Here is a 13,425-nt window from a genome sequence, read left to right as displayed (position 1 = left end):
ACTCCAGCATGAATATAGAATTCATATGTGCTCTTCCATCTCTTATAAAGCACTTGTTTCAGCTTGAATGTTGGACACAAACAATAACAGGAGTACAGTTCTACTGAGTTTTATTGGAACAGGACATGTCGACACAAATGATAACAGGAGCACAGTTCCACTGAGTTTTATTGAAACAGATCATGTCGACACAAGATAACAGAAGCACAGTTTGAATGAGTTTTATTGAAACAGGCCATGTTGACACAAACGATAACATGAACACAGTTTAGCTGAGTTTTATTGAAACGGGTCATGGTGATGACACTCAACTGGCACCCTATTCCCTATAGAAGGCTCTTGTCCAAAGTAGTGCACTACAAAGCGAATAGGGTGCAATTTGAGAGTGTCTGAACACTTACTGGAGGCGGGCTCATGCAGCAGCGGCGTGACCAATCAGCTTCACCTCAACAGGATAGTGGTCGCTGACAGCCAATGCCTGAGAGCGGGAGAGAGAGTAGAGCTGTACCAGTAAGACACTATTACTCTACCTAGCTCAACACCAACCATTTAAAATGGGCTACTAAAATCATTCCAATCCTGATTAGAAGGCAAAATGCAAGTAGCTGTCTCCTATTGACTGAGGTGAATGTTAAGTCCTCTATTGACTGAGGTGAATGTTCAGTCTCCTATTGAATGAGGTGAATGTTCAGTCTCCTATTGACTGAGGTGAATGTTCAGTCTCCTATTGACTGAGGTGAATGTTCAGTCTCCTATTGAATGAGGTGAATGTTAAGTCTCCTATTGAATGAGGTGAATGTTCAGTCTCCTATTGACTGAGGTGAATGTTCAGTCTCCTATTGACTGAGGTGAATGTTCAGTCTCCTATTGACTGAGGTGAATGTTAAGTCTCCTATTGACTGAGGTGAATATTCAGTCTCCTATTGACTGAGGTGAATGTTCAGTCTCCTATTGACTGAGGTGAATGTTAAGTCTCCTATTGACTGAGGTGAATATTCAGTCTCCTATTGACTGAGGTGAATGTTCAGTCTCCTATTGACTGAGGTGAATGTTCAGTCTCCTATTGACTGAGGTGAATATTCAGTCTCCTATTGACTGAGGTGAATGTTAAGTCTCCTATTGACTGAGGTGAATGTTCAGTCTCCTATTGACTGAGGTAAATGTTCAGTCTCCTATTGACTGAGGTGAATGTTCAGTCTCCTATTGACTGAGGTGAATGTTCAGTCTCCTATTGACTGAGGTGAATGTTAAGTCTCCTATTGACTGAGGTGAATGTTAAGTCTCCTATTGACTGAGGTGAATGTTCAGTCTCCTATTGACTGAGGTGAATGTTCAGTCTCCTATTGACTGAGGTGAATGTTCAGTCTCCTATTGACTGAGGTGAATGTTCAGTCTCCTATTGACTGAGGTGAATGTTAAGTCCTCTATTGACTGAGGTGAATGTTAAGTCTCCTATTGACTGAGGTGAATGTTAAGTCTCCTATTGACTGAGGTGAATGTTAAGTCTCCTATTGACTGAGGTGAATGTTAAGTCTCCTATTGACTGAGTCAATTTTGCTTGTTTTTGCTGAGAGTTTTAAAATTGTGTAGAAATGCACAAACAGACTAGAGTTAAGAGTTTATTTACTGTTGAGGGGAAGCCTGGCTTGAGTTTAAGGTGAAATATGCAGAAATGGCTTCTCCATTTCCTGGTTGCTAAAATTCTAATAGTTCCCCTAATTTCATTGTATGTGACAAAACAAGCAAGTGTAGATCCTTGTACCATATAAACTGCTAAGAAATACATCTTCAACAACCCAAAATATCACACTTGAAGGTTAAAGGTAGACTCAGTGAGATGACGTTGCAATGAGCATCACCACATATTTTGAAATGAGCCCTTGCTGAGACTTTGCTCTGACACAGTCCCAAAAAGTATCTGCACATGTGCACAGGTGTGCTTCACGCTGCTACAACGTGGTAGCTACGGGACCAAAGCAGAAGAGAAGTTTAGGGCAGGTAGCCTATTGGTTAGAGCAGTGGTCACCAACCGGTCGATCGCGATCCACTGGTCGATCTTCAAGGCATTCCTAGTCGATCACCAAACATTTCTGTAGAAAAGCCAATGAAAAAGTGCTACTTTGTTTTTTGTATTCGTGTTGCCCTGTTGGCGATAGGTGCACTTGATCCAGAAGCCCTGTTGGCGGTTGGTGCACTTGATCCAAAAGCCCTGTTGGCGGTTGGTGCACTTGATCCAGAAGCCCTGTTGGCGGTTGGTGCACTTGATTCAGAAGCCCTGTTGGCGGTTGGTGCACTTGATTCAGAAGCCCTGTTGGCAGTTGGTGCACTTGATCCAGAAGCCCTGCGCACCGGGTAGGCAAAGGGTTTCCATTTTGAACCATTTCATTTGTCTGAAAAGACAAACTCTGCCTACCCAGCGGACCGGGAGATCTGTGGCTAAATTGAGTTCGCATACTGCGCTGGCCAATCGGATATCTCAAATCACCGTTCCTACAGCTTCCACGACCAAAAGTTGGTGACCACTGGGTTAGAGCATTGGTCCAGTAACCCAAATGTTGCCGGTTCGAATACCCGAGCTGACAAGGTGAAAAATCTGTCCATGTGGCCTTGAGCAAGGCACTTAACCCTGATTTGCTCCAGGGGCGAAGTACTACCATGGCTGACCCTGTAAAACAACACATTTCACTGCACCTATCCGGTGTATGTGACAATAAAATATACATATTGAACGTTTAGCCTCGCGCTTCAATGCTATCAGTTGTGGAAATTGACCCGATATTGTGTTTACTTCGTGCATGCAACATCATATGGCTGAGTCCACCTTTAAGGGTTAAGAGTTGTTACCATCATATGGCTGAGTCCACCTTTAAGGGTTAAGAGTTGTTACCATGCTGTGGCTGAGCTTCAGTTGTGTCATGTAGTTGAACACCTCAGCCGACCCAGGGACCACTCCTCTCATCATCTCAGTGGTGGCCACCACCCTTCACAACCAGATCAACAGTTAGTCTGTGAGTGAGTGAGTGTGTGTGTGTGTGAGTGTGTGTGAGTGTGTGTGTGAGTTTGTGTGTGAGTGAGTGAGTGAGTGAGTGAGTGAGTGAGTGAGTGAGTGAGTGAGTGAGTGAGTGAGTGAGTGAGTGAGTGAGTGAGTGATTGTGTGTGCTAGGTCTAACCTGTCATGGGGGCAGTTGGGGTGTGTGTGTGTGTGTGTGTGTGTGTGTTGTAAATGTGTGTTTGTAATTGTGTGTGTAAATGTGTGTATGTTGAAATTGTGTGTGTAAATGTGTGTGTTTGTAATTGTGTGTGTAAATGTGTGTGTTGAAATTGTGTGTGTAAATGTGTGTGTTGAAATTGTGTGTGTAAATGTGTGTGTTTGTAATTGTGTGTGTAAATGTGTGTTTGTTGAAATTGTGTGTAAATGTGTGTGTGTGTTGAAACCGAATGTGTACATGTGTGTGTCAATGTGTGTGTGTGTTGAAAATGTGTATATATATATATTGTGTGTGTGTGTGTGTGTGTGTGTGTGTGTGTGGTTGCATGTGTATAGGTGCATGGGTGTCTCTGACCTGTCGTAGGGACAGTCGGTGTTGGAGACAGTGGTGTCAGCGTGGTCAGGTATCAGCCAGTGGTATCTGTCGTCTGTGAAGAGGTGTATCCGCTGCCAGTCTGATCCACTCATGTAGCGACAGCCTGCGTTGAAGTCCCCCAGCAGCACTATGTCCTGCCAATCAATTCATTAATCAATCAATCAATCAATCAATCAATCAAACCTTTGTGTGCAAGTCAAGTTTCATGTTTTAATGTTATGTGCACAAGAACAGTGAAATGCCTTTCTCTTGTAAACTCTAAAACCCAACAATGCAATATTCAATATCAAAGTAGTACAACACTGAACAAAAATATAAACGCAACATGCAACAATTTCAAAGATTTTACTGAGTTACAGTTCATATAAGGAAATGAATCAATTTAAATAAATTCATGAGGCCCTAATCTATGGATTTCACATGACTGGGAATACAGATATGCATCTGTTGGTCACAGATACCTTTAAAAAAAGTATGGGTGCGGGTCAGAACATCAGTCAGTATCTGGTGGGACCATCATTTGCCTCATGCAGCACGACACATCTCCTTCACATAGATTTGATCAGGCTGTTGATTGTGGCCGGTTGAATGTTGTCCCACTCCTCTTCAATGGCTGTTCAAAGTTGCTGGATATTGGTGGGACCTGGAACATGCTGTCGTACACTTCTACCCAGAGCATCCCAAACATGCTCAATGGGTGACATGTCTGGTGAGTATACAGGCCATGGAAGAACTGGGACATTCTCAGCTTCCAGGAATTGTGTACAGATCCTTGCAACATGCGGCCATGCATTATCATGCTGAAACATGAGGTGATGTCGGCGGATGAATGGCATGACAATGGGCCTCAGGATCTAGTCACGGTATCTCTGTGCATTCAAATTGCTATAGATAAAATGCAATTGTGTTCGTTGTCCATATCTTATGCCTGCCCATACCATAACCCCACCTCCATCATGGGGCACTCTGTCCACAACGTTGACATCAGCAAACCGCTCACCCACACAACACCATACACGCTGTCTGCCATCTGCCCGGTACAGTTGAAATCGGGATTCATCCATGAAGAGCACACTTCTCCAGAGTGGCAGTGGCAATCGAAAGTGAGCATTTGCCCACTGAAGTCGGTTACAATGCCAAACTGCAGTCAGGTCAAGACCCTGGTGAGGACGACAAGAATGCAGATGAGCTTTCCTGAAGCGGTTTCTGACAGTTTGTGCTGAAATTCTTCGGTTGTGCAGTTTCATCAGTTTCATTAGCTGTCCGGGTAGCTGATCTCAGACGATCCTGCAGGTGAAGAAGCCGGATGTGGAGGTCCTTGGCTGGTGTGGTTACACGTGGTCAGCTTTTTTTTTTGAGGCCGGTTGGACTTACTCCTCCAATGTCTGAAACGACGTTGGAGGGGGCTTATGGTAGAGAAATTCAAATTGAATTATCTGGCAACATTTCTGGTGGACATTCCTGCAGCCAGCATGCCAATTGCACGGTCCCTCAAAATTTGAGACATCTGTGGAATTGTGTTGTATGACAAAACTGCACATTTTAGAGTGGCCTTTTATTGTCCCCAGCACAAGGTGCACCTGTGTAATGATCATGCTGTTTAATCAGTTTCTTGATATGCCACACCTGTCAGGTGGATGGATTATCTTGACAAAGGAGAAATGCTCACTGACAGGGATGTAAACAAATTTGTGCATTTGAGAGAAATAAGCTTTTTGTGCGAATGGAAAATTTCAGGGGATCTTTTATTTCAGCTCATGAAACACAGAACCAACACTTTACATGTTGCGTTTATATTTTTGTTCAGTGTACAGTATATATACAGGGTCAGTTCCAATACCATATTTACAATGTGCAGGGATACTGGAGTGATAGAGGTAGATACTGTATGTATAGGGGTAAGGTGACTAGGCATCAGGATATATAATAAACAAGAGTAGCAGCAGTGATTGTACGAAACATTTCCATGACAGGCACTTTGTTATATCCACTTTAATCACTGTCGATGAAGAGGTGGAGACAGGTTAAAGATGAAGGGGAGGAGACAGGTTAAAGATGAAGAGGTGGAGACAGATTAAAGATGAAGAGGTGGAGACAGGTTAAAGATGAAGGGGAGGAGACAGGTTAAAGATGAAGAGGTGGAGACAGGTTAAAGATGAAGAGGTGGAGACAGGTTAAAGATGAAGAGGTGGAGACAGGTTAAAGATGAAGAGGTGGAGACAGGTTAAAGATGAAGGGGAGGAGACAGGTTAAAGATTAAGAGGTGGAGACAGGTTAAAGATGAAGAGGTGGAGACAGGTTAAAGATGAAGAGGTGGAGACAGGTTAAAGATGAAGAGGTGGAGACAGGTTAAAGATGAAGAGGTGGAGACAGGTTAAAGATGAATGGGAGGAGACAGGTTAAAGATGAAGAGGTGGAGACAGGTTAAAGATGAAGAGGTGGAGACAGGGTAGCCCTTCCCTGCAGTCAAAGACCAACATCTCCCTCTTTGGCCTCATGGGTAGTAATAATAATATTCATATGACTAAATACAGTAATATTTTATTTATTTATTCATATTTTTTCATAATGAATAAAGATACATAATTACTAACGATGGAAATCTGGTGTTTCTATGTCAAACAGTTTTGTTATATTTCAGTCTTCTGTGATGAATATAAAGTGTAATATTGGGATTCAAACTCAACATGGAATACATGTTAACTCTATAACTCAATAGTATGAAGGTGTTCTTAATGTTTTGTACACTCAGTGTAAATGATTATTATATGTTTGTGTGGAGTCAGTATACGTGTGTGTGTGTGTGTCAGTGTGTGTGTGTGTGTGTGTGTGTGTGTGTGTGTGTGTGTGTGTGTGTGTGTGTCAGTGTGTGTGTGTGTCAGTGTGTGTGTGTGTGTGTCAGTGTGTGTGTCAGTGTGTGTGTGTGTGTGTCAGTGCTGTGTGTCAATGTGTGTGTGTGTGTCAATGTGTGTGTGTGTGTCAGTGTGTGTGTCAGTGTGTGTGTGTAGAGTCCATAGAGAGAAAATAAAATAAAAGCCAGTATTGAAGTCCCCTAGCAGAACTACTACAGAGGAGAGTGCGTGTGTGCGTGCCTGTATCTGTGTTTGTTTGTTTGTGTGTGTGTGTTGTATAGTCACATTGGTGTTCCAGCGAGCTCTGACGTCAGTGGCCACATCGTACAGAGCGTCAACCTCCTTCACTGCCGAGTCTGGAGACGTGTGTTGAGGTATCAAAACAAAGTTCCTCACAGCTAGAAGAGAGGGAGGGAGGGAGGGAGGGAGGGAGAAAGAGCGAGAGGGAGGGAGGTAGAAAGGGAGGAAGGGAGGCAGGGAGGGAGAAAGAGCGAGAGGGAGGGAGGTAGAAAGGGAGGAAGGGAGGCAGGGAGGGAGAAAAACAGAAAGAGGGGAATGGAGAATTAAAGATATAATGTCTTCATTAATCATGACAGTTCCAAAATGTTTTGCAGCAGTCAAGTTTTTCAAGATATTCAGCCTGGTCTCATAGACTAGATGGAACTGCAACGTGTACGCTGGGAGTCGGGAAGCAAGTTCAGGGAGTGTATTTAATAAATAAATGAACATAGAACAAAACAAGAAACACGGGCAGCGTACAGACATGAACACTGGAACAGAAACAACAATGCCTAGGGAAAGACCCAAAGGGAGTGACATACAATGCCTTTAAACAGCTTGGAAAAATCCAGAAAATTATGTCATGGCTTTAGAAGCTTCTGATAGGCTAATTTAAATAATTTGAGTCAATTGGAGGTGTACCTGTGGATGTATTTCAAGGCCTACCTTCAAACAAAAGTGCCTCTTTGCTTGACATCATGGAAAAATCAAAAGAAATCAGCCAAGACCTCAGAAAATTGTAGACCTCCACAAGTCTGGTTCATCCCTGGGAGCAATTTCCAAACGTCTGAAGGTTCATCTGTACAAACAATAGTACGCAAGTATAAACACCATGGGACCACGCAGCAGTCATACCGTTCAGGAAGGAGACGCGTTCTGTCTCCTAGAGATGAACGTACTTTGGTGCGAAAAGTGCAAATCAATCCCAGAACAACAGCAAAGGGCCTTGTGAAGATGCTGGAGGAAACAGGTACAAAAGTATCTATATCCACAGTAAAACGAGTCCTATATCAACATAACCTGAAAGGCCGCTCTGCAAGGAAGAAGCCACTGCTCCAAAACCGCCATAAAAAAGACAGACTATGGTTTGCAACTGCACATGGGGACAAAGATCATACTTTTTGGAGAAATGTCCTCTGGTCTGATGAAACAAAATAGAACAGTTTGGCCATAATGACCATCATTATGTTTGGAGGAAAAAGGGGGAGGCTTGCAAGCCAAAGAACACCATCCCAACTGTGAAGCACGGGGGTGGCAGCATCATGTTGTGGGGGTGCTTTGCTGCAGGAGGGACTGGTGCACTTCACAAAATAGATGGCATCATGAGGCAGGAAAATTATGTTGATATGTTGAAGCAACATCTCAAGACATCAGTCAGGAAGTTAATGCTTGGTCGCAAATGGGTCTTCCAAATGGACAATGACCCCAAGCATACTTCCAAAGTTGTGGCAAAATGGCTTAAGGACAACAAAGTAAAGGTATTGGAGTGGCCATCACAAAGTCCTGACCTCAACCCTATAGAGAATTTGTGGGCAGAACTGAAAAAGTGTGTGCGAGCAAGGAGGCCTACAAACGTGACTCAGTTACACCAGCTCTGTCAAGAGGAATGGGCCAAATTTCACCCAACTTATTGTGGAAAGCTTGTGGAAGGCTACCCGAAACGTTTGACCCAAGATAAACAATTTAAAGGCAATGCTACCAAATACTAATTGAGTGTATGTAAACTTCTGACCCACTGGGAATGTGATGAAAGAAATAAAAGCTGAAATAAATAATTATCTCTACTATTATTCTGACATTTCACATTCTTAAAATAAAGTGGTGATCCTAACTGACCTAAGACAGGGCATTTTTACTAGGATTATATGTCAGGAATTGTGAAAAACTGAGTTTAAATGTATTTGGCAAAGGTGTATGTGAACTTCCGACTTCAACAGTATATAGGGAAAGTAATTAGGAAGGTGAAGTCCAGGTGTGTCTCATGAAGCGCAAGTGCACGTAACGATGGTGCTAGGTGTGCGTAACGATGGTGTTAGGCGTGCGTAACGATGGTGCTAGGTGTGCGTAACGATGGTGCTAGGTGTGCGTAACGATGGTGCTAGGTGTGCGTAACGATGGTGCTAGGTGTGCGTAACGATGGTGGCAGGTGTGCGTAACGATGGTGTTAGGTGTGCGTAACGATGGTGCTAGGTGTGCGTAACGATGGTGGCAGGTGTGCGTAACCATGGTGGCGGGTGTGCGTAACGATGGTGCTAGGTGTGCGTAACCATGGTGGCAGGTATGCGTAACGATGGTGCTAGGTGTGCGTAACCATGGTGGCAGGTGTGCGTAACGATGGTGGCGGGTGTGCGTAACGATGGTGCTAGGTGTGCGTAACGATGGTGCTAGGTGTGCGTAACGATGGTGGCAGGTGTGCGTAACGATGGTGCTAGGTGTGCGTAACGATGGTGGCGGGTGTGCGTAACGATGGTGGCGGGTGTGCGTAACGATGGTGGCAGGGGTGCGTAATAATGAATAAACTGGTGACAACGAGCGCCAGAGAGGAGGAGCTGGAGTAGACGTCACAGTAACGTAGTAAAAGTACATTCGAGACACTCAAATTTGTACAATATGTTACATTTGGGACACACAAATTTGTACAATATGTTACATTTGGTTACATGACAAAGATGGTTATTTAAGACAAAAGTAGGGTGGTTGGACAAGGGCGAGTTTGAATCTCATTACATACAACTTTAGCATTTTAGCTAATTAGCAACTAGTTACAACCTTTTAGCTACTTTGCAAGTACTTAGCATGTCAGCTAAGACCTTCCCCTAACCTTAACCCCCAGCCTAGCTAACGTTAGCCAGCTAGCTAATGTTAGCCACCTAGCCACCTAGCTAGAATTCGTAACAAATCATACATTTTGTAGATTCATAACATATTGTACATTTTGCAAATTCGTAACATATAATACAAATTGTAATTTGTAACATACAGTGCATTCAGAAAGTATTAAGACCCCTTGACTCTTTCCACATTTTGTTACATTACAGCCTTATTCTAAAATGGATTAAAAAAATGTTTTGAATCATCATCAATCTACACACAGCACCCCATACTAACAAAGCGAAAACAGGTTTGTATACATTTTTGGTCATTTAAAAATAAATTGACAAAAAAAAGGTATTTACATAAGTATTCAGACCCTTTGCTATGAGACGCGAAATTGAGCTCAGGTGCATCCTGTTTCCATTGATCATCCTTGAGATATTTCTACAACTTGATTGGAGTCCACCTGTGGTCAATTAAATTGGTTGGACATGATCTGGAAATGCACACACCTGTCTATATAAGGTCCCACAGTTGACAGTGCATGTCAGAGCAAACACCAAGCCATGAGGTTGAAGGAATTGTCCGTAGAGCTCTGAGACAGGATTGTGTCAAGGCACAGATCTAGAGAAGGGTACCAAAACATTTCTGCAGCATTGAAGGTCCCCAAGAACATAGTGGCCTCCATCATTCAAATGGAAGAAGTTTGGATCCACCAAAACACTTCCTAGAGCTGGCCACCCGGCCAAGCCGAGCATTCGGGGGAGAAGAACCTTGGTCAGGGAGGTGACCAAAAACCTGATGGTCACTCTGACAGCACTCCACCAATCAGGCCTTTATGTTAGAATAGCCAGATGAAAGCTACTCCTCAGTAAAAAGCACATGACAACCCACTTGGAGTTTGCCAAAAGGCACCTAAAGACTCTCAGACCATCAGAAACACGATTCTCTGGTCTGATGAAACCAAGATTGAACTCTTTGGCCTGAATGCCAAGCGTCACGTCTGGAGGAAACCTGGCACCACCTCTACGGTGAAGCATGGTGGTGGCAGCATCATGCTGTGGGGATGTTTTTTAGCGGCAGGGACTGTGAGACTAGTCAGGATCGAGGGAAAGATGAACGGAGCAAAGTACAGACAGATCCTTGATGAAAACCTGCTCCAGAGCGCTCAGGACCTCAGACTGGGGCGAAGGTTCTCCTTCCAACAGGACAATGGCCCTAAACACACAGCCAAGACAACGCAGGAGTGGCTTCGGGACATGTCTCTGAATGTCCTTGAGTGGCCCAGCCAGAGCCCGGACTTGAACCCGATCGAACATCTCTGGAGAGAGCTGCAAATAGCTGTGCAGCGACACTCCCCATCCAACCTGACAGAGCTTGAGAGGATCTGCAAAGAAGAATGGGAGAAACTCCCCGAATACAGGTGTGCCAAGCTTGTAGCGTCATACCCAAGAAGACTCCAGGCTGTAATTGCTGCCAAAGGTGCTTCAACAAAGTACTGAGTAAAGGGTCGGAATACTTATGTTATGTAAATGTGACATTTCAGTTTTTTTATTGTAATAGATTTTCCTTAAATTTGAAAAAAAAAATGTTTTTGCTTTGTGATTATGAAGTATGTGTGTAGATTGATGCAATTCTTTATTTTTAAATCCATTTTAGAATAAGGCTGTAACGTAACAAAATGTTGAAAAAGTCAAGGGGTCTGAAAACTTTCCGAATGCACTGTATCATATGAAATGGGTGATGGACGTCCACAAATTAATACATACATATACTACATGGAGTGTCTCGGATTCATGTACAGAATAAAATAAGAAAAAGAAGAAGAACAAAGGAAAAGAAGAAGAACAACAACAACAAAGGAAAAGAAGAAGAAGAAAATAAAAAGAAGAAGAAGAAGAAGCAGAGAGTCACTTGTAACGTCATCAACAATCTAATCAAATCAAATGTAATTTTATTTGTCACATGCGCTGACAGGTGTAGGTAGACCTTACCGTGAAAATGGCTACTTACGAGCCTTTAACCAAAAATGCAGTTCAAGAAAAGAAGTAGACTTAAGAAAATGTTTACTAAATAAAGTAAAGTAACAATTTTTAATAAAAAGCAACACAATAAAATAACAATAACAAGGCTATAAACAGGGTACCGAGTCAATGTGCGGGTTAGTCTAGGTAATTTGTACATGTAAGTAAGGGTAAAGTGATACATAGACAATAAACAGTGAGTGGTATGGTACAAAACTAATGTAAATAGTCCGGGTGTCCATTTGATTAATTGTTCAGCAGTCTTATGGCTTGGGGTAGAAGCTGTTAGGGAGCCTTTTGGACCTAGACTTGGCGCCATGCGGTAGCAGAGAAAACAGTCTATGACTTGGGTGACTGGAGTCTTTGACAATTTTTTGGGCCTTCCTCTAACACCGCCTAGTATATAGGTCCTGGATGGCAGGAAGCTTGGCCCCAGTGATGTACTGGGCCGTACGCACTACCCTCTGTAGCGCCTTACGGTCGGTTGCCGAGCAGTTGCCATACCAGGCGGTTATGCAACCGGTCAGGATGCTCTCGATGGTGCAGCTGTATGATGCAAAATGCTTCATGACACTTTGCTTCTGTGTAACATTTGTCGTAGTGGAGAGAAGACCAATACGCAGCGGGAATGTGGATACTCATCTTTTTTTAATAAAACATGAGTAAAGCATCCACAGGAAAAAAACTATAAACAATACTCACGACACGAACAGTGTGGCAGGCTAAACAAAGCAGTGCTCACAAACAACTACCCACAACCCCAAAGAAAAACACACACCTGTTTATAGGACTCCCAATCAGAGGCAACTAGAAACACCTGCCTCCAATTGAGAGTCCAGCAACCCAACTTACACATAACGCAAAACCTCTGCCACATCCTGACCAAAACTAATACAATTACTCCCTCTGCTGGTCAGGATGTGACAGTACCCCCCCCCCTAAAGGTGCAGACCCTGAATGCACCTAAAAGAAAAGACAAAAACCCCCAAACACCAAAAAATATCCCCCTAAACTAAAGGGAGGGAAAGGAGGGTGGCTGCCGTCAACGACGGTACTGTGCTACACCCCCCCTCCCCAACCCACCTATATAGGAGGCGGCTCAGGTGCGGGACGTGGACCTCGCTCCACCTTTGCCTGCTGACATGTAAAACATCTTGGGACTGACTGTATCAACAGTGGACTAATGAAAAAAAAACACGTTTTTTGAGTTAATAATTTTTTTATGTAAAGGAACCTCATATTTTTTCTCTCGCTCTCTCACACACACACTGAATCTCTCTCTCCCTCTCATTCCCCCTCTCCCTCCCCGCTCTCTCCCCATCACCATCTCCCTCCCCCTCCCACCTCTCCCCATCACCCCCTCCCTCTCCCATTCCCTCCCCCATCTCCCCCTCTCTACCTGTGTAGTTCGAGGAGAACATGACAATGAAGGGTTCTCTGATGAAGGTATCTGTACCGCAGGGCTCACAGCCGTCATCGTACGTGTAGTTCTTAGCCACAGAGACCGTATCCTCTCTATCATATAACAGGACAAACACACGCTTTAGGAGATGGTTTCAGTGTTTAGTGCAGCACAGAACGGCACAGTACAGAGCAGAACAGAGCAGAACAGAACCTGTACAGGTGGAGGTATCTCTCTGTATATTACCTGTACAGGTAGAGGTATCTCTCTGTGTATTACCTGTACAGGTAGAGTTATCTCTCTGTGTATTACCTGTACAGGTAGAGTTATCTCTCTGTGTATTACCTGTACAGGTAGCGGTATCTCTCTGTATATTACCTGTACAGGTAGAGGTATCTCTCTGTATATTACCTGTACAGGTAGAGGTATCTCTCTGTATATTACCTGTACAGGTAGAGGTATCTCTCTGT

General features: G+C 43.6%; 1 protein-coding gene across 1 annotated transcript; it reads right to left on the bottom strand.

The window, feature by feature from the left end:
• Nucleotides 1–406: 406 nt before the first annotated feature.
• LOC106592153 (deoxyribonuclease-1-like) lies at nucleotides 407–13,425 on the bottom strand (the record flags this gene model as incomplete). The annotated part of the gene is made up of 6 exons (XM_045721272.1): nucleotides 407–478; nucleotides 2,888–2,981; nucleotides 3,564–3,718; nucleotides 6,722–6,834; nucleotides 12,953–13,068; nucleotides 13,400–13,425. Coding segments are annotated over 6 exons (570 nt in total), but the record flags the coding sequence as incomplete, so codon positions are not given.

The sequence above is a fragment of the Salmo salar genome, chromosome ssa06 (genome assembly GCF_905237065.1).
Source record: "Salmo salar chromosome ssa06, Ssal_v3.1, whole genome shotgun sequence".
NCBI classification, from domain to species: domain Eukaryota; kingdom Metazoa; phylum Chordata; class Actinopteri; order Salmoniformes; family Salmonidae; genus Salmo; species Salmo salar.
This window is presented reverse-complemented; position numbering and strand designations above follow the sequence as displayed.